The sequence below is a fragment of the Leuciscus leuciscus genome (assembly GCF_965113295.1).
Source record: "Leuciscus leuciscus genome assembly, chromosome: 23".
NCBI lineage: Eukaryota > Metazoa > Chordata > Actinopteri > Cypriniformes > Leuciscidae > Leuciscus > Leuciscus leuciscus.
Genome location: NC_138747.1, coordinates 13,148,664 through 13,175,502, shown reverse-complemented (window position 1 = coordinate 13,175,502; position 26,839 = coordinate 13,148,664). Strand labels below are relative to the sequence as shown.

The window sequence follows — 26,839 nt, the reverse complement described above, 5'->3', positions numbered from 1 at the left end:
ATGTTTTGATTTATATTCTTCTTAAGGATGGACTAGTTATACATTCTTTAGCAAATATGAAGACAAATCACTGACTGATATTCCCAGACAGTAAAGTATGTGGTTTTTAAATCACTTTAGGAAAGTATTGAGGGACACAGAGGAAAATATGCAGATAAAAAAGTAAGAAAGAGAGTGTTAAAAAGGAGTGCAATGAAAAATACATTTTCTTCAGTATTTTTGTCTTGTTTTCAAATAAAATTGTCTAAATATTCTGAAGATAAATTTACTGCAAAAATTTCATTAAAGAAATAGTTCACCCAAAAATGAAAATGATAAATTACTCACCCTCAAGCCATCTTAGGTGTATATGACTTTGTTCTTTCAGCCGAACACAATCAGAGTTATATTAAATAATATCCTGGCTCTTCTCAGCTTTGTAATGGCACTGAATAGTGGCCAAGTTTTTGAAGCTCCAAAAAGCACATCCATCCATCATAAAAGTAATCCAACGTGCGTATGGCCATTGCCGGAAGCCAGTGATTATAGTTTATAAAGTTTTAAGAAAACTCGGGCACTATTCAGTGCCATTAAAAAACTGGGAAGAGCCAGTATATTATTTAATATAATAAATCTGATTGTGTTCGACTGAAAGAAGAAAGTCATATACACCTTAAAGGACCCTTTAAGACCATAAAGGAACAATTCCCTCACAATATTTAATCTTTTACTTGTCTTCCTTCCTTTCAGAAGACTTACTTATTCTGTAGAACACAAAAAGTAGATATAATGTGTTCATTCTTTTCCATGCAATTACATTTACTGGAGAATGAAGCTCTAAGCTTTGAAAAAACATGCTAAAATAGCATTAAAAGTATCCTAATTTGGCAAATTGTGTAAAAAAAAAAAAATTGTGAGGTTCATGCACTAAAAAAACTCAAAGATACCCAATTCAAGATACATTCTCTGAAGTGTATATAAGCAAATGGTCTTGTTTTCAAAAATAGAATATTTGACATTCTTTTCTAGGAATTCATCTTCCTCTGAAATGGTTGATATTTCAAGATTTCAAGATTATTCTGCACGCAACACAATTCATTCTTTAATATGCTGACCATTTTTACCTTTCCACATGAAGGCTTTAACCCTTTCAGACCCTTTTCATTTTTTTAATAGTTATTTTAAGAAAATGTATATATATATATATATATATATATATATATATATATATATATATATATATACATTTTCTTAAAAAAAAAACGATTAAAAAATTTAATAAACAAAAACATATTTTTATAATAATAATTCATAATAATTTAGAATTTAGAGTACACATAAAGCATGGATATAATGTTGGTGTGTCTGAAATATAAACCAGGTCTGAAAGGGTTAAAACCCCAGATGCGACCAGTGTCTAAAGAATTGAGCAAAAAGAGATGATAGAAGAACATGAAGGAACATCTGGCCAAATATCTTAACACCCTCCTCTTTCCCACAATGCCTCTGGATGATGTTGATTCTCCACACATGAGCTGTGACTGACCTTCACGGCTGGTCTAAAGGAGACGTTCATATATTCTCGTCACGCAGATCACAGACGCCGCTTTCTGAGAGTGCGTGATTGAAGTTGGAATAGTGTGGGAACAACACACTACAAATTTGCGTCACACTTAATTTTGTAATGTGTCATTCTTGCACCAAACTGAATTGCAAAAATGTCTTCCATTGGCCAGACAAACAGATAAGCAGTGGAAAATCACATCCCAAACTCACACAGCTGGTTGAGCAAATGTCGGGATGCTTAAACAATGTTCAGTGTGCTAGATTTTACTATTTAATTCAGGGTATTTTAACTAACGCTAAATCTCAAACACATAAACATTTAAAATACTTTTAGGCTTCATATAAAACCTATTTCCATAATCTCCAACATTACACACTCTTTAGGAATCCAGCTACACTTCATTAGTTTCTTTCCAATATGGGAAACTAGCTGAATATATGTGCAAATTGAAATGTCATTTAAAAACATGTAATTACCCCAAAGTAAATTAAAGATCATTACTAATGTCTTGTATATGCCTCGGTTAGAAGGAAACCACAAGTCAGATGCTTAAGGTTTACAGTATGTAAAACCATGACAACATCAGCCAGTGTGGCTGTCAAGACAACTTCACAAGCAAGTTCATGAGAAATAACAAACAACAAAACAAACAAGTCTAAACATGAAATCCTCTACTTTCAAGGCATCGTTTCTAAGATTTGGATACGTTTTTTAAATTCAAGTACAATTTCTAAAACTAAAATTGAAATGAAAATTAATTTTTGGGTGAACTAACCCTTGAATGCAACCTTGCTGAATAAAAGTGTTAATTTCACTTTTATGACCCCAAACATTTGAAAGGTACTGTAATGTTTCTATGGTGTTTTATGGTTCTTAAAAAAATAACATTGATTTACAGTGCTTCAAAATATGTACCATGGTACTTTTTCTGTTGACACAAAATACATAATACAGTTTTCTAAGGCCTTCATAGAGGCTTCACACTGTAGTGTGCTTGTGCTAGACTGTCATTATAGATCTACTTTTATACTTCTCTTCTTCGCTACTGGCAGCACACAGCCTGTGTGCTGAAACAATGCCATGGGATAAATTCAAATAACATTTTATAAAACTGGTTTTAAAAATTACATTCGAATCATACAGCTTTTGAGCTTCTGGGGAACTCACTAAAATATGTTTAACCAAATTCACGAGGCCTGAACTTATGCATAAACCAGCATTTACATACACAACCTACCTTTGTAGTAGAAAAGACATCGATCTGTCAGCACAAACCAGCGCTTGTTCCACTGTTTCACACCACTGCTTGCCTACATTGCAGGAAAAAAAGAAAAGAAGAAAAAAATCAAGGCCTTGAAACTGAATCTAAGTGCCTAGACGTTTTTGAAAGAGAGTGGCTTAAGTATGGATTATAGAGTTCTGGCTTTAGGCTGTGAGAGCGTGTTTGTTTGTGTCTGTGTGGATGATGGTGAGGTTTAAGGATGAGCAACAGTACCTGCTTGTGAAGCCAACCCTGCCGGGCCACCTCAGCATTGGGGTTGCGCCGCATAGAGTTGGAACGCTTCCCAAACGTGGCGGTTCTCTTGGGTGTGCGCGTGCCCTGGTGGGAGAGTCACGGAGGAGTGTTAAAACAATAACAATAACACCAACGGCAAACACACACAATCTGGGTAATGAATGACAGTGGGAATGAATTACAAAGGAAAGACATCCACCGCAGCCAGACCATTGTTAACAAAAATTAAAACCATTAAAAATAAAAAATAAAGGTAACATTTTATTTTACAGTCCTATTTCACATGAACATACTATGTACTTATTGTAGTAATGACACTATCTGGGTAATAACTAAGTACTAGTCCTGAACCTGCTGAACCTAACCTTAACCCATGTAGTTACCTTTTATTACAGTACATTCCTGGGTAACTACACTGTAAGTACAATTTAAGTGCATGTACTGTAAAATAAAGTGCAACCAAAACAAAAATTAAATAAATATTAAATTTTTATTTTATTTTAGTAAAAGTACTTTTTTTTTTTAAGTTCAAGTACTAGAATTGAAATAAAAATGAATTAAAGCTAATCTCAAAACTAATAACAATTATTAAAGCACATAAAATTACAAAAATAAAAGCTCATTTAAAATATTAATTAAAATGTTCTAATTCAAAAATTATATAATAACATATATAAATATTATTAAAATAAAGACTTGTTTGTTATAACAAGTTTAAATAAAATTGTATCTTTGCATCTTCATAATTAATATAATATAATATATAATAAAAATAACGTAAAATATAAGTAATATAATAATAAAAAATAATATAAAAAATAATATAAAAAGTATATATATATATATATATATATATGTATGTATATGTATATATAAATAATAATAATAATCATTCTAATAATAATTCTATTTCTAGAAACTAGTTAATCTATAGCAGCTGTACTGACCCGTGCGTGGTTTTGGGAGTCCGGGGACATCTCAGAAACCATGCTGATATTGTTGGCGTTGCTGTTTGCTTCGCTGGCTTTGTTCACGGGCCCCCTGCCACCCGCCTTGCCGTTCATTTCCGAATCAGAGCTCCTGTGAGCACACACACAAAGCCATTGAGCCATCCCAGCCTTTGATCCCGTAACAAACTTCTCATCTGCCGGCGTTCAACGCACCAATGCAGAGAAATCATTTTCAAACTAATACACTGACTCGAACTGGTGGAAAACTGAGGGATTATGGGAAGGAAGCACACAGGCATTCGGGAGCAGCTATTTTTATTCCCAACTGGCACCGTCGTAAGGCCGCACCCCTGAGGTTGCAGTTTAAAAACAGGCGATGGTTCACAAAGAATGTGATTGGAGTGGCGAATAGAGGAAAGAAAGAGAGAAAGAGTTGGTGGATGCAGGCCTGCAGTCTCAGGTCAATCGTATTGATCTCCTTACTGGGCCGCCCAAGCCCTCTCCAACAGCCTTCGATCCACCGACCAGCAGGATGAATTTACAATCCCCTAGAGCCGCCCGGAGGCTGAAGCTTCCATCTTGGAAAGCTCACTGTAGTGCATGCTAACATCCGCAGTCAGTTTATAGCCATACGCAAGTCATTATGAGTCTCTGAAGCAAAGAACATTACATAAACACATATGGAACAGAGCATGCACATACAGATCAAATAAGGACATAAAAACACACACAATCATTAGCGCAAAGTGGGAACACACACACGACAGTAACAATTACTACATTAGGGCACGATAGAAACATCTCTGTGCTAATTATCTAGGCTTTATTTAGCTATCGTTGCAAACAGCGGTAATGTTCCACCAGCTTCCTGCTTCGTAAATGGAAATTAATAAAATTAAATCCTGGAAGGATCTCAGCTTTAATGGCATCACCTCTTATTAATGTGCTATTGGCTCTCGACTCATTATATTGATCCAGAGGAGAACAAGAGGTAAGTGCATTCTCTTTGTCCTGGAGGAACGTTTTACTAAATGTATAGAGGAAATCAAGGAAATTCTGACACGTTTATCCTCCACCTGTTATCTCATGCAGCTTAAAACTAATTAATAAAATGCTCTCAGCGTAATTTATCCTGACATCGCCATTTGTTTGTATTTATGTTTCCACAAGTGCACAATTATTTTATAGTGACTATTATACAAAAAGCCAGACAGAACAGGGCAGGTCTGACAAGTAATTGTTTTTCTGTCTCCTCATCTCCTTAGGGGCGTTCACACTCACATTTTCAGCAACAATGAGCCGGATGTTATTCATTTTCAATGAGAGTTGATGATTTACACCGACATGAGTGACAGTGACTGATGGGAACACCATGTTTTAAGCAGCAAGTAAACTGACTTCTCAAAATAAAAATCTAGTTTTATTATACAATATTTTTACAATTTAAAATAACTGTTTTAATATATTTTAAAATGTAATTTATTCCTGTGATGTCAAAGCTGAATTTTCAGCATCATTACTCCAATCTTCAATGTCACATGATCCTTCTAAATCATCATTAATATGATGATTTAGAAACATTTCTAACTAGAAACATTTCTTATTATAATCAATGTTGAAACAAGTTTTGCGTTCTAATATTTTTTTGTGGATTCTTTTGATGAATAGATACAATAGTAATAGTAACACATTTTGATCAATTGATTGTGTCTTTGATGAATACAAGCACTAATTTCTTAAAAAAAAGACATTTCTCTGACCCTAAAATTATGAATGGTATTGTAAATTTGTTGATGTTGCATTTACAATCTATCATGGGGATTGGTACCACTGTGCATTATATTACACACACAGACACACACACACACAAAAAATCACATAGCCAGACAAAAATGATTACATGAATGAGTTCATGAGCCTTTTGGACTGAAGGAATAGTTGCAGTCTCTTTTGAAAGAAGATCCTTGGTTAGCTTGTTGTCAGAAATAATAAGGTATGTATCCAAGCTGAAATGCTTTTCACAATACAATCTTATTCAACATGTCACAGATTCAGCAAAAGCAGTATAATACTAACAGCATATTTACAAAAGAATAAACAAAAGATCACTCACAGCAAGGGTTTCAAAGGTCCGTTATCTTCCAGGTGCGTCTGGATCACTTGCTGGTGTCCGACTGTTCCGTTAGGGTCATTTTGACTGAAAAGATAAAAAAAGACACTTAGGATTTCAGACTGATTGACAAACACATTATAAACCAGCCAAAACAATCTTTCAAAAACTGTCTGGAAGAATATCAAGCCAAAAGCAGCTGGAACTGATTTTCCATTTGTTTGAGGTGCTCCAAAACTCGTTCTTATGGCTTCAAACCTGTTTCACAGCAGGCACATCCCTTCTTTATTAATAATTCAGCATTACAACATCATGTCCGATCAATAAAGGGCCACTTTCTTTGTTAGTCTACATGAGACAACTGCTGTGGAAATTAATGGCTGTCAAAGCTTGTGAAAGAGCGTATTAAGACAGATTTGAGCTCAATGCCAAACTATCAACAAGAACTGTTTTTTGAAGAATAACATGTCAGAGTTCATACACACCTATTATATTCAGTCTATATTCAGAAAAGACATGTAGCCTATTTTGTCCATATAAAACCCCATGAAGCCTGGAGTTCAACTTCCTGTCACACTTTCTCTGACCTCGGCTCGTGTGTTCTCCCTGTGGATGTGCGCTTGCAACTTGTCTCTCGGGTGTAAATCCTACAAGTGTTTTCATTGCTGCGTGTCATTTTTCTGGCTATTGATTTTATAACTGCAGAAGAGGGAACAAGCAAATACATTTTCCCTGGGTTTGGTTAACCTGTTTCTCTCAGAGAACCATGGATACACACACATCAAATCAAAACTAGCATTTAGAAAGGATCCAGGCCATAAGATATAATTTTAGTCATGCGACAGTGAGGGTCAAATTTAGACTTGTTTTGCTTCAGGAACCACATAACAAAATTAGCTACTTAAACTTGAAATGAAAACTGAAAATGTAAAAATAAAAGCTAAAATGAATACTATAATAATATATAATAATAATAAAATAACACTGATTAAGTGGTGACCCAACACAGTGCCAAAACATCCTAGTTATACATCCTAGTTATGCTTGCATCCGTATAATTTAGCTAGCTAAATTAGCTAAAGCTAAAAGTATTGGACGCAGCCTTTGACACCAACAGTAAAATACATAGGACATATTTTCTTCTCCCTTTTAAAAGTTCATAAGCCTATTTATTTTGCCTATTATTATAAGTCTATTTACCTATGCATATACATATTCACAGTATATGGCTAATTGTATTTCATTATTTGCATTTAGTATTGATTTTACAGGTCTGCAATGGTAAATGTAAATAAGTAAAGACAATTAATTGAATGCATTTATTGTTTTGCTTGTGAAATGTAGTGAGTTTCACATGAAGATAACTATCATCTAGCTAGAGTTAAATCCATATTAAACCAGGCATTATCGCTAAGCTAACATGAACCAGTGACCTCTACCAGGCTTTTCACACCATGCTTAACCCGGGGTTAAAAAGAAGAGTTTGAGCCACAGACTAAATTGTGAAGGTGCTAACATGTTACGCCGTGTCAGATAGCAACCGACAACTAATCTTAAACTAAACAATTCTTGCAACATAATATATTCATGCTGTGTAGTTTCACAAATGTTCGTACTCTGTTTAGTTTCACTGTCTGAGAGAAAAAGTAAAAAAAACATTGGCAGCAGTATTAGCGAATTTATGCAGCGACATTTCCACAAGTGTACAAGTCACATGCTTCACTTGTCTAATGATATAAACCTTGTAAATATGCAAATAACTTCTACGCTAACGCATTTATAATGAGAAATATGAAAACCTGACTGCGAAGAACCAATTCATGCATTATGATGGCACAAGATAACCCAGCATTAAACATGGGCTAAAAATCAACCTGTTTGATTGTTAAATTGTTTAACAATTTCAAGTGTGAAAAGCCTGTTTCTTGGATCTACTGTAAAAACACTAGACTTAAAGCTACACTGTGTGATATTTTCCCCCATCTAGCGGTGAAATTGTATATGACTACCCAGTGAATATTAGTTTCTGTTCCTTTCAATTTCGAGGGCGTTTTAACTCCTACGGTGGCCGTATTATTTCAAGATTAACATGGCTTCCAGTTCGACTTCGTCCAATTGCGCCTTTAAAACTATCACCTGTGATCCGTCGCAGCACAGAGGTAAACAATACTTTTTCACCATTGACGTGAGGAAAAGTAACGCAAGTTATACTAGAGGTCGTTCTGGCGTTATGCACAACCATGCTATGGTTAGACAAGCAACTATAAAACTTCGAATTTACACAAATAGGCTGGATTACCTCTCGAGAGGAAAGCAGGCAACTTCTGCGTCCGTTTTAAAATCTTTGCTCCTCGAGCTCTTTCCATCTGGGAAAAGTTACTCCAATATTGACTTTGGTCTTGCTGATTTTCCTGTCACGTTGACGTTTTAATTCTCTCTTTCGCTTCCTTTGGCGACTCTGCTACATGTGCTCGAAAATAGGCGTGATCCTCCATCAGCAATCTTTTTAAATCTGCCGGCAGTCGCGAGTAATCTCCCGCTCGCATTCATCTCTGTCACTGAGTGTAAAGCGCGAAAGGCGAAGCTTGAATTTACAGGTATGTCCCTCTTTGGCTAATGTAGTTTCAAGATGGAGGGGCAACATGGCGACAGGCATTCGAACCCCTCACCCGTATGTACTTTCAATGGCAGATTATAAACTTACGAGAATACTTTATTACTTGAAAGAAGTAAATATACATTAATGAGCACATATATTTTTGAAAGAACTAAGTGTTTTTTTGCTAAGAATCAACTAAAACAATTACACAGTGTAGCTTTAAGGTCCTTATATTCATCTTGCTCTTGTCCTATCTCTTCAGTTTGATGTTTTTCCTACATACATCAGACTCACCTCTTCAGTGTTGTTTAAGTGCACTCGAACAATATGCCAAATTCAACCACTTAAGGATTACACAAGCAGAACTCAAAGTCTGTGAAGCCTCTGTATACACTGACACACAACGCATGCGGCCTGATAGGTTGGGGACAAGAAGCACAAGCCAAGAATACACTCATGCTGAAGGCATCCACCTCTTGACACCAAAAAGATACACACACCAGAGCTCTGTGCTCCATATAACACCAGAGGACAAACTCTTAAACAAATCTAGCATAACAGCCTAGCCACTGAAATCAGGTTGAGGTGTGCGAGTGCACGTGTGCGCGCTCCAATGTGGTCTTGCCACTGAGCATGCTCGCTCGTGTGTAACCTATAAACCTACATAGAGGCACAAGACATTCATCTGCACATAAACGTTGCTAATATGATCACTAATCAATGATTGAGTCGTTAGCAAACAAGAAATGATTTAGCAGCATCAGAATGGATCATGTAAACGGAACCACGCTGGAATCCAGCAAGGACACAAATGAAGTGCCAATGCATGCACTGGTAACAAAACACGCAAACTTTACACAAATATACCTCAATATCTTGTAAAGATGGTCCATGAGAAAGCAAGCACTGCATTGCAGTCCTGCCTGACCTCCAGCTCAGAGTTTCCCCTCACACTGCTGTCTGCCGCTATAAACTCTCTCCCAACATCCTGCCTTACCTACCTCACTCGCCGGTCCGCGCGGAACTTCAGCATTTTCCCCCGGATCAATCATATAAGTCAGTGGGATGAGGCCAGGTGGAGAGAATAGCAGGTTTGTTATGCCGACAACAGCGAGCCCTTATTGCAGGAGCTGTAGGGTGTTGGATACAATAATTGCTGTCCTCTTTTCTCTCCTTGAGCATGTGTGCTGTTGCCAGCCAGCTTCATTCTCTCTCTCTCTCTCTCTCTCTCTCTCTCTCTCTCTCTCTCTCTCTCTCTCTCTCTCTCTCGCTCTCGCTCAACCTCTATATCTCATTCTGGCTCTCTTGCCTTCTAGATCTGCTCAGCTCAGCTTATTTGGTTACTGGTTTTGTCGGACTCTCTCTCTCTCTCCCTCACACACGTGGGGCCTCCTATCACAGATCAGATTGAGATGTAGATGCTACCCCCAAGCCTACCCGAGGAGAAATCATGACCAGAACTCCCCTGGGACGGCCATGACAGCCTTGGATGTGGTGAAGGGGAGTGGCCGAGGTAAAAAATAAAAGTCGCTACCCACTCAGGTAGACGGCTTTGCATCTGCAGCCGCCCCCTGCCGAGCCTTACCCAGAGACACACACATCACTCCCACACCAAATCATTAGATCTGTATCTCACGCTGAGACAAGCTCAACATTAAAAGCACTAAGCAAGAGTCTGGCATATTAAAATGTCACTTTGTCATATATATTCACGTCAGATCTCCTTTAATATTGTCTATGGATATATACCCGGTGATATTCCATCCACTCTAATGACTCAATCATTTATCTCTGAGTAAAGCAGGATTCCCGGATAACTACAGAAAAGAGATTTAATTGGAAATGAGGCAAGTATCACTATTACTACTACAGGACCCTTAGCTCTAGTATTGAACTTTGACTTGTATCTCATCATGAATGACACTTTACTGTCCTAAATGATCAGATATTTTTCAAATGTTGGCGGATTTTTATAAATCCCATTACAGTGAGGGTGGGACTTAAGCCATATCTAGAGACCAGAATCCCACCCTTTTTGACTTGACCTAGTAAGCAATCACCTAACAACCACCTAGAACACCCTAGCAACCACCTACAACCATCTAAATCTCTCTAGCAGCCATCTAGCAACAACCCAGCAACCCACAAGAACACCCTAGAAACACCCTGGAGACCCTATACCAGGGTTCCTCAAATCCGGTCCTGGAGGGCCACTGCCCTGCAGAGTTTAGCTCAAACCCTGATCAAACTCACTTACCTGTGATTTTCTAGTGATCCTGAAGACCTTGATTAGCTTGCTCAAGTGTGTTTGATCAGGGTTGGAGCTAAACTTTACAGGGCATTGGCCCTCCAATACAAGATTTGAGGAACCCTGCCCTATAGCAATCATCTAGAACACCCAATCAACCCCCTGAAGAACCTTACAATCATCCAGAACCCCCTAGCAACCACCCATGAACCCAAGAACACCTTAGCATCCCCCTAGAGACCTATGAGTCACACAGAAACATCCTAGCAACTATCCAAAACACCCTAGAAAACCCATGTGTATACCCTAGCAATTACCCAGAACAACCAAGCAATTGCTCTGGACCACATTAACCACATAGCAACCATCCAATCACTTACAACACCCTAGTAGCCACCTACCCTATGGCAACTATCTAGCAACCCTCTAGTCTAGAACACAATAGCAACGCCGGAGAACCTGGCAATCACCCAGAACCAGATAGGGATCAACCACTAATAATTCATGTAGCAGCTTCCTAATATTCCCCGGGAGACCCTAGCAACCATCAAGAACACCCTAGCGACCACTTTGCAATGCCCTGGCAACCATCCACAACAGTCTAGCATTGCGGCAGTAATTTTTATACAGGCAAGCAATTTCCTTCAGACATTGTACAAAATCTTGTTTTATCTGTTTCGAAGTTAACTACTCTGCTAAATATGCTTTTTTTTCTTTTTTTTTTTTCTTTGATATTACATAATAATCTTTCCACGGTCATTATCACATAGTGTACATAAAATGTAAACTATGTACTGTATAAAAGAAGCCTGTGGCATCTGCTGAGGTCAGTCTTACGCTTTACCTCATCGAGGTGTGTCAAAGCTGTCAAGTCTGCTGAAAACACATGGCGGTCATCCCAGTTCTTCTATCAGTGGGCTTCCATTATATGTGGTCTCACCAGATGGTCTCCGTACCACGTCCCCCACTGTACACAGATATGACAGGGACAAATACAAATAGAAGGCGGCAGCTTTCTAGCTGCCCCTCTGAGGGGATTACCTACATATTGATTCCCTCTTTTTACCCTGGATTTCAAACCCAATCTCCATCTCTTGCTTTCTTTTAACCATGAGTTTTTAATGTTTTAATTTAACTCTTGAATATTTAAACTAAGCCTGCAGCTTATTTGCATTCCTGTTAATCCATATTGTGATATGAAAGACGTAAACCTTGGATATAAAGAGCAAGCATTCATTTAACACTAAGACACAGAGCTGGTATGGAATGTACCATACAAGCCTGTAATGCGTCTGGTTTTTGCTGTACAGGATGAAACGTGGCATGCTGAGTCTAAACAGCACATCCATTTGCTAACAATTTACCTGCTGCGTTAGTGCTGTAAAAAAAAAAAAGGTCCTTCAGTGCTGTGCTTAGTATTGAGAGCTACACACTCGAACTAAAATCGTCCTTGCGGTGAAAGAGTGAAGGTCAGCCAGTAAGCCAGTTTGTCATCTGCGCTTGCGGGACCCAAATGGTTCGTATGACGCGGTCTCCACTAACAGCGCCCACTCAGAGATCATCTGGGAACACCACAGACAATATGCGGTTTATGTTTTGTGCAGGGGTGGAATTATGATTACAGTTATGATAATGTCTACTCAATTCCAGATTGGCAAGTGTTATTTTTGTCAGTTATGAGTCACAGCATTATCTTTGCTGTCATCACTAAGGTTTGAAAATGTAAATAAATAAATAATAAAAAAAATACTGTGGGGTGAGAACATGGAATTTATGAAAATATGAAAAATCTAAAACAAAGAAGCATTAAAATACTTAAATACTGAATTTAAAATATTATTGAACTGAATAAAAAATATGAAAATAAAAAAATAAATCTAATATACATAAAAAATAAATCAACAAAGTTTTGAAGTGTTTAAAAAAAAATATTAAAGATTTTATGCTATTTCTGTCACGCGTGGATGTAGAGAATGCGCACGATGAAGGAGTACAGGAACAAAATAAAAATCCAAAATTTAATAAATCCACAATGGAAACGCACAGGAGCTATCAGGAGATAAACTTAAACACAACCACAACAACCTTGATGGTAACAGACAAAGAACTAAGGAAAACTCAGGGCTTAAATACATGGGAAGTAATTAGTGTGAAACAGAACAGGTGTGATAGATTTATGAACTATGGAAACTATTTAACAAGCAGGGAATCTAACTACGAACTCAGGCAAACAGGAACAGTGCAAACAGAGGGAAAACAAAACTAAAACTGAACATGCACGTTACAATTTTAACAGTAATCAAAATTTGGACATTGATCATTGACAGTCAGATGTTCTTGGTTCCACTGAAGCATAAAATGCATCTCAAATCATGCAGATTTTTACACATCATTAAAGCAAACAAAAAGCTCTGAAATTAATGTAAATGTCATCGTTTCACTCAAATTGTCCAGCTGATAACATAATTTGCAATGAAAAACATTGCATCAAATTAAAAACATGCAAAATAGAAGACTCAGCCGTCGGATGCCACTGTATTTTGTCACATTTGAGTATTTATTATATTTTTGTGTGCTTGAGACTGTTAAAACACACCCAACTACATGTTTGACAAGTTAACCATGCACATCACTGCTAGTATTTCATGATGTCAGGTCTACCGTGCTCCTGTAAAAGGATCCACCGTATTCTGGCTACTGGTGTTCAGCACAATGACAGGTTTTCAGGTTTCAGCTGAGAGCAAAATCCAGCATTAAACCTGACAGTCTCTCGTTCCCCTGCCATATAGAGAGAAACGAGAAGCATGGCACAGTGGGCTTAAGCTTCTCATCTCCATGTCATTGCATCAGACAAGTCAGATACAGCAAAAAAAGGAGTGTAAGGAACTGCCTACAATCACACTGGCTCGTGGACTTCCATTAAACCACAAAGGGAGGAACAATTACACTGATAAATGTATCTGTGATGTCATTCTAATGCAAATTGTTAAAAATATGCTAATTAGACAGAGGACAGTGCTGAGTGGGATGTGTGTGTACGTGCTTGTGCATATAAATGTGTGCACGTGTGTTTTCATTCTTTCTGTCATTGGTACGAGATGATGCAATCGCAAGCCAAACCTCTGACCTCAGCAACGCCAAGATGGTGGCGGCGAGCAACATCACAATTGCCACATCACAGCGACCACATCCTCACCGCCAGCCCGCTTGCCAGAGGATGAGTGGGAAGAAAGACGAGAGGGGGTTGGAGGGACGATGGGAAGAAAGGAGGGAGGGATGGGGGATGAATAATTACACTTGAGTGTTGCCTCCAATGAGCTTGCAGCGGCAGAATCGCACAGCGAACGACAAAGCGATGCGCTGATCACTGGCAGTTTTCTGAAGCTCATAACAGCAACATTTCTGCTGAGTCTATTTCAACGATAAAGATGGAGGGAATGGCATCCTAATGTCTTTAGAGAGAATATGTACATAAATAGAAACAGAATGACATCATAGACTAAATGAACAATGGATAATAATGATATGACACTGTCAATTACTGCTCTAAATCACTCCTGGTCATTTAAAACTCTATTTGTCTTCTTGGAGAAGTGAGAAAGAACAGATGTGGTTTTTCAGCTGTTTTCCTAGCAACAGCAATCCTGAGATTGCACACACGTGTTCACACTCACATGCAATGACTCATCCAACACTGAGGATGTCAGAGACAGAGCCCTTAAACGTAAGCAAAACGTGTGGCACAGGATGAACTAGTGTTGGACGTGCAAGATTTTAATTTTCAATTTTTGCTATTTTACTTCTTGTTTTTGTTTTATTTTTCAAGCAATAATATTAAAATGTCAAGATAAATGTATTGCAATCACTAATCTTTTGTTTAAAAAAAAAAAAAATATATATATATACACGAAGGCGGATTAGAACCCAGAACCTCTGGCACGTTTAAAGGCACGCTAGGTGATTTGTTCCAGATTTTTATTTTTTTATTTTTATATGCTGGTTGAAAGTCTCTTTACATCATGATAGCAATCACTAAGTTAAGTGGTCTAAATGCATTTATATGTATATATATTGTCAGTGGCAGGCGTAGGACCATAAAATGTTCGCCCAATCATTGCATTCGGACCGAATACAATGATTGGACGAACCTTTTATGGTCCTACGCCTTCCATACAATGTCCTGTTTGTCAACGCATGTATATCCATACCTCCGTGCACCCTGCTCCCACAGACATCACACGTTATCAGTGCATTTCATTCTATGCAGAGTTACACAGACGTCAGTCACTGAGCACCACAAACAAACAGCAGCCACCTTTTACAGTTCCTCCTGAACCAAAACAATGAGCTTATGCTGCGTTCACACCATAACTGCCGTAATTTGGAAGATATGGAAACCTGTGACATTATACGCGAAGTGGTTTGTGACTCGAATTTATGTGTTTCAACTGCAACACTATCAACGGCAAAATAAATCTGCAGCAGACAGGTGGTACAGGTCAGTGCTCTTTAAGTTGTTTATGTTCATTATTATTGTAATGTTACTTGCTTTTAGACATGAGGTAGTTTAACACCGTCTCTCATGATGCTTTTGTTTGCTCTGGCTGTGCACATTCATGTGTTTTGGAGGAGGCGTGGTTTTTGAGACGCTCTGAAGGGAGGGTGGGATCTTATGCTTGCAATGCTAGCTTGCTATTGCTAGCCTCTTAGTAGGTAAAAATACCTACCTTACCTTTAACAAAAGTATATATATATACAGGCCCTTTCCAAAAAATTAGAATATCATGGAAAAGTTTATTTATTTCCATAATTCCATTCAAAACGTTAAACTTCCATAGATTATAGATTCAGGGCCCACAACTTAAACGATTTCAAGTATTTAGTTGTTTATTTGTACATAATTTGGGCTTCCAGCTCATAAAACCCACGAAAACAGGATTTAAAAAAATTGAATATTACATGAAATCACACAGTAATTACACAGTAATACCATGGTCATTGAACCAGGTTTTGGTTCTTTTGGCAGTGTGGGCAGGTGCAAATCCTGCTGGAAAATGAAGGAAGCATGAAGTGCTCTGGAAATGTCCTGGTAGACGGCTGCGTTGACTCTGGATTTAATAAAGCACAGTGGACCAAAGTCCTCTTTTCTGATGAGAGCAAATTTTGCATCTCATTTGGAAACCAAGGTCCCAGAGTCTGGAGGAAGAATGGAGAGGCACACAATCCAAGATGCTTGAAGTCCAGTGTGAAGTTTCCACAGTCTGTGTTGGTTTGGGGAGCCATGTCATCGGCTGGTGTTGGTCCACTGTGCTGTCCACTCAACGCAGCCGTCTACCAGGACATTTTCAGAGCACTTCATGCTTCCTTCAGCAGACAAGCTTTATGGAGATGCTGACTTCATTTTCCAGCAGGATTTGCACCTGCCCACACTGCCAAAAGAACCAAAACCTGGCTATATATATATATATATATATATATATATATATATATATATATATATATATATATATATATTCACTGACGTAAAGACTCAAGACTAACCAAATATTGTATTAAATACTTATATACTATAATTGTATTATAGTAGATATAAGGATGAAACTAAACATGAGATCTACTTTATGTTGATAAATTAAAATTAATGTACTATTGAAATAGATTTCTGGTCACCATAATGTTATTTTATGTGCATTTGTTATTGTACATTTCTGATAGTCTTGTATTAGCAGACCTCCTCCTCCTTCTGTCCCACCCACTTTTTAAAACAAAGTTACGCCACTGGTACCTGTATTACTTCACTTTAAAAAGTGATAGTATAGTCTACATATAACAAAATTAAGTGAGGATAATGTTTAAAACAAGAACAACTTCAATTCAAAACACATTCTTTGAATACAGCTCTTATATGAGTTGAAAGGAACATGTTTCCTTTCAAGGTTGGGATATTAAAGCCAGGGGCTGTTGGGTACAAAAGAAAAAAAGGGATACTCCTCAAATAAATGTACAGTATCTTGTTTTAAGAATAGATGTTTCCAAAGGAAAACAAGACAAAATACTTTTTCTTTTCTTTTTTGCAGTGAACAAGTGTGGGTGATTCTAGATCAGCTTATAAATTTGCTCTCAGTCCTTAGGGGGAGGCATCATGGGAACTGAAGGGAGTTTCCCTTCATGTTCTTCAAAGCTAAGGTTACAATTTCTGACTGCCAAGAGCTGCCCAGGGCTCCCTGCCTTCAACGAGTATAATCTCATAGTAGAGAGAAAGAGGAAAAAAGACAGTGAGAGAACGAGGGAGAGATAGAGAAACAGAGAGGGAGGAAAGCAGCAGTACTAAAAAGAAAAGAGCAGAGGTGGGGAAATGTACCTGTGTCTAATTAATGATGGGGCTGCGGTGAGTATTGATTGTTAAGACTCACCCAAATGGATCAATGCACAATGTGGAAAAGGGCTGCTGACAAAGCTTTCTCTCAAGAATATCCCACTGAGTACTGCGCTCAGTGTGGCATGAGGCCGTCCATTAAACTGCTTTTCACCTAATGTAAAAGCATTTAATTCCTGACTTTAAAGGAATAGAATTCACCTGAAAATCAGTCATTATTTACTCACACTCTCTGCCATTATTTACTCACCCTCATGTCGTGACAAACCCATATGCAGTTTGTTTTCTGTGGAACATGAAAGTAAAACATTCTGATTGATATTTACGCAACTCTTTCCATATTGACCACACCTGTCAAATTCCCAAAAACAGAGAATAAGATTACAATTTTGGTTTGTGTCTCACACAAAACAATCACTTAGCGCAAAATCATTCAGACCACCTTTTTTAGTGCATTTATGGTGAGTTTTTCTTTTCTTTTTTTCTTTTTTCAGTTTTCATTTTCATTTTGAGATTGACTCTTAATTCCAGAAAAAAAAATACTTGCATACAAGTTTGGAATGACATGAGGCTAAATAAATGACCAAATTTTCATTTTTAGATGATACATCTGTTCAATGCTCAGGTAGCCCAGTTGCAATTAAAAGGTTTACGCTGCAAGCTATAAAGTAATGAAATCTTAAAGCTATCAAATTTCCAATAAGCTCATCACTCAGGCTTTATCACCACTGTCTATTTTGTTTATTAGTTTGATTGTAAGTAGTTTCACACAGCCTGCCAGACTCAATAAATCATGAAATATTAAACATACACCCAAAGGAGGGATAAATCACATAGGTAAAACTTGCTCAGAGCCACAAAAACACAAAACTTGCATGACCATTTGGTAAAATGATTCACAGATTGGTCTTCCAGGACGGGACGAATATCCCTCTAGCCGTCCAGCAGACTGTAAATCTGTTAGACACGCCCAGATGACATCACAGCAGTGGAGAGTGTTTAGTGCCCACTGTCAGGTTTGCTGGCCGAAGCTCAAACCCATCTCCCCCTCTTCTTCATACTCTCTCTCTCTCTCTCTCTTTGTCTCTCTTTCTACTGGAGATATAAACACAGACGGGCACTGTGCTCTCCCTGACCAAGTCAAACAATACCTTCCAGAACATTGCTGAACTGTGCTTTCTTTCGTAACTGTGAGATTCATTGCTCAGCAGTGCTTACGATATTCCTGTAATTTCAGGTGTAACTGTATATTTACATAAGAAGAGGCCTGGCAAACGTTCAGATATGTGCGCATTTATGATTCCAATAAAACACGCTGCTTTATGATAACACTCATCATTATGTGTCATTTATGATTTTAACCAGATAGTTGTGCCACATCCTGCTGCTTCATTTAAACAAACAATAGGAGCTTCATTACAAAAGGAGGATCATAGGAAGACACAGAGGCTCACATACACCTCAAAAAGGTCTGTAAGTAAAGTTAGATTTGACAGAATGAATAAAGTTGGCATTCGCTTCCCTGACTGAAGCAGAAATCAGTCAAGTGTTGATGGAGGTGCAGGTGCTACAGTAAAATCAGATCAAGGGGAGATATGGGTAATTTAATCCCTCTGTTGGCAAAAATTCAACTCTGCTTTTATAACTGCTATGTGAAAGAATACTATCATGTGTGTAGACTTACTACGTCCATAGGTTTTTTCCTTTTGTAACATATACTACCATTTAAAAGTTTGGGATCTGTACGATTTTTTTTAAAGTTTTTGAAAGAAGTCGCTTATGCTCACCAAGGCTGCATTTATTTGAGCAAAAATACAGTAAAAACAGTAATATTGTAAAATATTATTACAATTTAAAATAACTGTTTTCTGTTTTAATTTATTCCTGTGATGGCAAAATTTTATTTCAGCATCATTACTCCAGTCTTCAGTTTAACATGATTCTTCAGAAATCATTTTAATATACTGATTTGGGGCTCAAAAGAGATTTCTTATTGCTATGAATGTTGAAAAAATGTGTCCAGTTGTTATATTTTTTACCCCCAGGATTTTTTAGAAAGTACAAAATAACAGAATTTATTTGAAATCTTCTGTAACATTATAAACATCTTTACTGTCACTTTGCTGAATAATAGCATATTATTGCTATATAATATGGGAGTTATCATCAGAATAAAGTATTATTTTGAGAGTAATGTCCAATGGCCATTTTACAAAAAAAAAAGAGTCAAAATAAACCTGTAACATTATAATTCATAATATTGAAAAACAGAGAAAAATAAAAATCAATTGCATACTGTAAGATTAGAGGAAATAGTATAGGACATTGGGGTTAAGCTAATGCAACAGATTTGGAAAAATGTTCTCATTAGTCCTCTCGTCACCTCTTGTGAGTTGCAGGATACTTCAACTTAACCAGGGTCCATCAAGGACCTTGTACACTTGAGACAAGAGATTAAGAATGAGGCAATATCCTTTTAGGAACACAAGGGAGTTAGCAAATCCCCAACCACAAGACATGGCTTAAGACTGAGACTGGGGTTAAGACAAAAAAATGTAAGCACACACACGCCAACACAACTTCATACAAAGAATGTGTCCTTTGACCTGCATCTCAGAGAGACAAACACAATTACAACTTCAAACAAATCCAGATTTCAACATCATAATTTTTCTATCTGCAAAACAACAGTGCACTACATGGGGAGTCCGAAGTGAACATAAAGAGCTCAACAAGCTACTTAATACCAGGTTTACATTAGATTTGTAAACCTGAAACATACTTCCACAAAGGCAGGTGATCAATAAAAAACAATTCAGTTCAATCAAATAATATTGTTGGAAAGTCCTGTTCCCCAGGGTGAAAAAAAACTTTTATCTGTCGATGTGATACATGTAGTCAGTACAATATACAGTATCTTAACATAATAGATTAAATATTAAACAATTTTAAAGATGAAAATCATAGGCGAAAGAATCCATAAGCTAACATAAAAAAAAATATGATTCATTAAGAGAAAATCCTGGGGCCTCATGTATCAATCTTGCGTACGCACAAAAACGTTGCGTACGCCAGCTTTCACGCTTATGGTCGTATGTACTAACAGTGAAATTAACGCGAGAACGTGCGTTCCTCCACGCCAATTTCATGTCTGGCGTACGTACATTTCTCATTGTTTTTGTCCGTTGGCGACTCTTACAGGCAATGAAGTGAAGTTGCAAACATTACACAACGAATTGTTCTACAAGTCTATCGCACCACCACCTGTGGGAAGCATTGCTATTAATTTGCAATTCATAAAATAATTGACATATATTGTCGAGCCTTATGGGAATATTCTATCAATTTTGCAATTAAGTAAGAACATATAAAAGCATATGCAAATTGATACAACCCTTAGTCTATGGCAATGGCAGCTTTGGTGTAATGTCCACCTTTATATCAGACCATTTCTTTTTAAGGTCATTTAGGGTAGACTGTGTACAGTTGAAACATGTGTACAGTTGAGACACCTTAAATAACTTGCGTTCGCAGCAAGCACAAGTTGTGATTTTTGCTGTGCACATGCGTATTTGTGTCCTCTTTGATCGTGGGAAATTTGAACAACGAACGCATCTCCGATCCGAAGATATCGGGGAAAGTTTTTTTTTTCTAAGATATGACGTTCACTTCACCATGCACTCTCCACAATGAATACAGTAGCTTGTTATCCTTATGTGACTGTTAAACGTAACTGGACAGTTGTGACACATATCTACTGTACCCCCGATAGAGTTCTATTAGGAACTAATGTAATGTTAACATAACATTGTTTAGTTGTTCAGTGTTATGATAACAGTTTAAACGCCGTAATTAGCCAGCATAGGATGCAAATGAAAATAAAATGTGATATTTGTGATATTTAAACTGTGTTTTATTAATAAATATTGTTACATATCTTGTTCCTGCTTTATACATTTTAACCAGTGCTAATTTAAATAAAATGAATGAATATAAATGGTTGAATAAACAAAAATGTTGCCCAATTGTTATTTTCTTTATTTGTCTTTATTTTTTAATTTATTTACAATGAATGGTTAGTTACCTTCACATCATTAAAGATGGGGTGTCTCAACTGTACCATGAACTGTCTCAACTGTACCACATGATATGGGTACAGTTGAGACAAAGTTGAGACAAAAAGCACCTTATTTTTATGAGCTAATTGTGGAAAATATAAACTACTTGTGGGTATTATTGATTGATAATATCTTAGTCTACAAGGTAATGAAATGTCATGTGGCGTGTCATGTGGAAATTCACTTCTTTTCAGTGTCTATTTTTGTGCGAAAAATCTAAACGCAAAAAGTGTCTCAACTGTACTCAGTCTACTCTACAGTGCGACTTTCAGATCCCACCGCATTGACGGCATCAGCCAAACTCTCCCACTCATATTTTTTTCGGAGGACAAAGTTCCAAATATTTTTTTTTTTTTTTTCTACCTCCGATAGTAGCACCTCCAATTCACTCTCTGTAAAGTTTCGTTTCTTGCCGCCATTTTCTTACTGCTTTCTTTTGCCAAACTGGACTCATTACCATATTTAAATTAATTTAATTAAGGGAGGAGACTGGGTGGGGCGTTGTGCTCGTGCATGTGCGCTCAATTTTACGTTAACTGGGATGTACAAAGAGAATATGCGTGGGATCCTTCGTACGCAGAGATTCATACATCTGGGGTTTTTTGTGCGTACGCACATTTACAGCTTTGTCCGTAGTGTTTTAGTATGAATTCAACGCAAGTCTTTGTACATGAGGCCCCAGGTGTTTTTCTATTTCCTAATCTAAATTCAAAACTAAATACTTTTTTTTTTTTTTACTTAGGCCTATACATTTAATTATTATTTATATCACATTATTTCTTTATATTTTTCTTTTCACTGTGTAAACACTGTTATAATTAATAAAGTGTTTGAGGTTGACCAGATCATATATTACGACACAAGTACATTCATGAAGTTATAGAGTTCAAAAACGACACACATGGCCTGTAGAAAGCATTTTGAATAATTATGCACTTTGCATGACGCTGTGCCTGACAATACAGCTATTTAACAATATAATAATCTCACTGCTGATGGATACTAGAGAAATGATAGTTTTTCTTAATTTATTCAGATCCAAATTTGCACACGTGCTTTAATCCAAATGACATACAGTCAAAATGTTTCCAGAGCTCTTTATACTGTGGTGGGTTTTATGTAAACACAACTATAATAATTCACAGATAAGAGTAGGAAACGTGCTGTGGTATTTGCTTGAAAAGGATTCAAATACACCCACGGCCTCGATAATTATTTCATGTAATTTCCTCCTTTTGCTAACACAAAGTATTCTCACTCTAGAGTCGAGGCCAAATTGAAACTGCTGATAACGTGGAAAAAATAAATTTCACTTTCCCGAAACTGTGTGGAAATAAATTCAATGCATTGCAACAGCACTAATTAGCCCGAGTCAATACTAGAAAAAATAAAATTCCAGGTTAACTAGGGTTTATGAGAATTTGTTTGAAAAAGCCCACTAAGCTTAATGAATCATGTGAATACAAGCACTTACAAAATATTTACCATAGTAGCTGCCAAAATCGTGAAGTTACTACTGTTTACTACGGTGGAACCATAACACATTAAAATGGGATCTCCTTCAAACAGTGTATGAAGCTTTCAAAATCGTTCATTTTATGACAGTGCTGGCTAAGAACAAGTTTCCACAGTTTTACTGCAGTACAATATTGTGAAAGAAACTATGTTTACCATGGTACATTTTTCTATGCAAGTTAAAGTGCGCTAAGTGAGTTGCAAAAACATAGCACCAGATTCTATTTACAAACTAATGTTCAAAACTCCCTGGGTGATGACATCAATCAAACTGAGCTAATACTGGAAACAAGTGCTAATTAAAAGTTTCCATTACCTAAGCATGAATAAATTAACACATATAGATGTATTTTTGGTTTGAACAACTTTTTCATTCAATTACTTGCAATTCTGGACTAAGCTAAGTAATTAACATGATCCCAGTGTATAGCACATATCAAACGCTGAAAAAACAAGAATTCAATTAGCTATCAGAGGGAGTCTATTGGGACCTGTGTGAAATTAGATATGACAGAGTTGTAAGTGCTTCTTAGAGGACAATTGCAATGAAACGACTAGTTGGTGGGTTGCATGAATGACTAGTCAGCTAAGGAGTCCCTGTATAATTAGGCTGGTTTCGGGTTCACCTTACCCTGAACAGAAATGTTTCTCAAGAGACATTTACAAAAGATGCATTATTGCATTTAAAAACAGTGAACCAATTTTAAGTTTTAATGTGTCAGTCAGTGGTGATGTTTTAAAGGGGATAAATTTAGTCGACCACTCACATTGTGACTACAATCTGTTGGTGTACAATTTTTCTTTTCCTGCAGATTTAAGATTAGTATCGTCATTTAATTACATAGTAGAAGGGGCTTAGAAGAGGAAAACTGAAAAAGGTCAAATTACTCACAGGCAAGTGACATGGCAGCCTAGATCACTCACAAGCCAATGAGATTGGTCTTGGGGGCCATACAGAAGAAGTCCTATTTGTGCATCTGTTCCCTTGTCAGGTCAGAGAAGAAATAGGCCAAGCTACAACAGAGACAACAGATGCACCTAGATAACCTACTATAGTAAGATTGCAGTGGAAGATGAGAGATGATGACACACTTGTACTCAACAAATATGCATTACTTTTGTTTTAAACTGGGTAAGGACGTGCATGTCCACATTTCACGTGAGATATGTTGATAAGACTGCAATGCCTGTCATGCACCTAGTGGGTAATGGCATTCAGACACGTACGATACATTGAAATGATACGTTCCTGACACTCCTGAAGCCCCAAGCTGCACTTTAAACCACCTGAATGTGCACTTGTTTTTTCCACTGACAAATCCTTATTGAAGGATGAGACCACTCGCACACACTCACACCAGCTGGAGAGGGGTGTTCCCAGAACATTCCAGAGCACAATACCACCTCCAATGGGCAAAACACACTTCTTTCCTTGCATACTTCCTCGTTGGTGAGGGTTGAGGACAGAAAACAGGTTAGCAGGCTGCAATCTTTCAACAAATAGGATGACCTGTGCAAACACTAGATCATTTCAAATCAACACAAATTCCCGACAATACCTCTTAAGTCTTGCCGAACACCGAGCCTCAGGGAATGCTGGTCTTTCCACCCTTACAAACACTGTCAGCATACTTTTATTTAGCTATAAGAGAACTGGTAACCTGGGTAGGTGTCAAAGGATGGGTTCCACTCATGGCATGATGGGAAAATCACGTTTAGCAGATACAGGTACCTCGGGATAGGTATAGCACAGGGATGTCCAATGGTGCTGGTGGAGGACTACTATCCTGTACATTTCATCTCAAATCCAAATCAAACACACCTGAGCCAGCTAATCAAGGTCTTCGGGGTTGCTTGAAACTTCCAGGAAAGTGTGTTTTGGGCAGGTTGAAGCTAAACTTTGCAGGACATTGACCCTCCATGAGCAAGATTGGACACCCCTAGTTTAGCATTCTGAACCTTGCAAGTTACTGAACTTTAAAATCTGAGGTTCTTCTTATAGTCTCACAGACTGTTCAAAAACACCAAGTACTTGGCTTTTTTTCTACACCACTAGCCTAATTGTTTTATGCTGCAAGTTATTGTTCTTGCCTGACAGCACTTTCATGCTTTGAACTTTACTGCAAGCAAACTGTTTAAGTGAGAAATTCTTCTAGTCAAAATACTCAGGCCTGCCCTGTGATTCCCAAGAGTAATCAAGACTTGGAAGTTATCCTTCACGTCTGCAAGCAAACTCCCCCTTTACACAAATTTCTCATATGGGAACAATGAGGGAAAACTCCATTCCCACTTTGTTCACTAATCCTTGCAACCAGACATTTTATTAAAGATACACCTTTAGTAAACATAGAGTTGAGCCATTAATGATAATATTTTACAAGCAGGTGAAGGGTTAAGGATAGGAGGTGGTTCTTAAACCTGATAACCTTCCTGGTATGAAACACTAGAAACTCACTGTGAGTATACAACTTCTACCAGTTTCAGTATAAAGATACGGCTTAAGCTGGTAGCTGTGTTTTAAAAGCATGCTAGCTGTTCCAAGCTAGTTATTAGTTGGTTGAGGCCGGTTGACCAGCCACCATGTTCCAAAAACCACCTTAAATACATCAAGGTGGCATGATGACTGATGAGCTGGTTTGTTCCTGGTCCAAGACGGCCAAAGGTAGTGTCCAGACAACACAAATCATCTCAGGTGACCACAGTAAAAGAAAAGCTATTTTAAAAAAGCTATTCAGATTTTTGTTGTGGTGCTATATTCCTGGCTTCTGGATCCTGCAGAAGCCCCACGCCCCCATCTATCCATCGATCCACACACATACATAAACACATGATCTCCTCTTGCTTCCTATCCAGAAGTAGTCCAAACAGCCCAGCACAAAGTACTACCTCTGCACCTAAACCAGCATTAACTAGAAAACAAAACCAAAACTTTAGATGACCTACCTCTCTACGCCTTCCTCCTGTGTGTCCTCTTTCATTCTTCGTTCGGGTCCCTAATCTGTATATTGTTCTCTACTGTTCCTTTTGCCTTCGTTTTTATCCTCTCCAACTTTCTCTCAACTCTCACTTTGTCCTTCTCCACACTATACCTCTCTTTTTGTGTCGGCTGTTGAACCAGAGCCAGGGTCCAGGGGCCAGAATGAGAGGAATTTAAACAAGAAAAGCAGAAACAATCGCTTCTTTGCGGGTAATATCTTTTCTTTCTCCTGCAGCTGAACTCACGCTCACATATGGATTACATTCCCAAGGAGGCAGCCAGCTGGATTTAAGCACAGTGGCGCTCTCTCTCTCTCTCTCTCTCTCTCTCTCTCTCTCTCTCTCATACTCCCCTACGAATCCCCCCACAGCACAGGCCCTGCCCGCTCCCTCATTTCTGCAATGCTGTTTCTACTCTAATCATTAACTCTGATTGGGGCGGCACTATGTCCTTTAACCCTTTCGGTGGCCTCCTGCCACTCATTCCTCATGGGTTATAAAAACAAAGACTGTTCTTACTCCTGGAATACTTTGTAACATCAACTAGGATAGTGGAAGTGAACATGAGGGCCACTGATTCAGTGCTAATGGGCTGCAGAATGTTACATAACATGGTGAAGTAGGGCAATTCATCTGAGGTTTGGATGGACTATCATGCTAGGGTTTCCCTGTAATCTGTTGTCATGGGTTTGTGGGAGTATAATCATGTCCTGTCCAAACTGCTCAGACTGTCCGCAAAAGGTCGAAGGGAACAAGCGATTAGACACACTAACGTTTGCTAGTTTGGATGTTACAGTTGTACCACTTTAGCAGTATTTCAGCACAAAAAAAATTGTGTAGAGATGTGCAGTGTACAATATATCATTTAAATAATTCTCATTATTT

At 37.7% G+C, this 26,839-nt stretch overlaps 1 protein-coding gene across 8 annotated transcripts in view; it reads right to left on the bottom strand.

The window, feature by feature from the left end:
* Positions 1-26,839, bottom strand: part of plekha6 (pleckstrin homology domain containing, family A member 6) — a 99,388-nt gene that overhangs the window by 38,576 nt on the left and 33,973 nt on the right. For 2 of the 8 annotated variants that reach the window (XM_082156107.1, XM_082156106.1), the window contains exons 1-5: positions 25,922-26,167; positions 6,126-6,209; positions 4,010-4,142; positions 3,042-3,146; positions 2,784-2,856 (exon numbers count right to left, since the gene is read on the bottom strand). In XM_082156107.1, coding sequence (XP_082012233.1) covers positions 2,784-2,856; positions 3,042-3,146; positions 4,010-4,142; positions 6,126-6,209; positions 25,922-25,956 — 430 coding nt within the window. In that variant the 5' untranslated portion in view covers positions 25,957-26,167. Of the gene's footprint in view, positions 1-2,783; positions 2,857-3,041; positions 3,147-4,009; positions 4,143-6,125; positions 6,210-9,722; positions 10,310-25,921; positions 26,169-26,839 lie in introns of those variants that run through there. The other 6 variants (XM_082156109.1, XM_082156108.1, XM_082156098.1 and 3 more) reach the window with 5 other exon arrangements.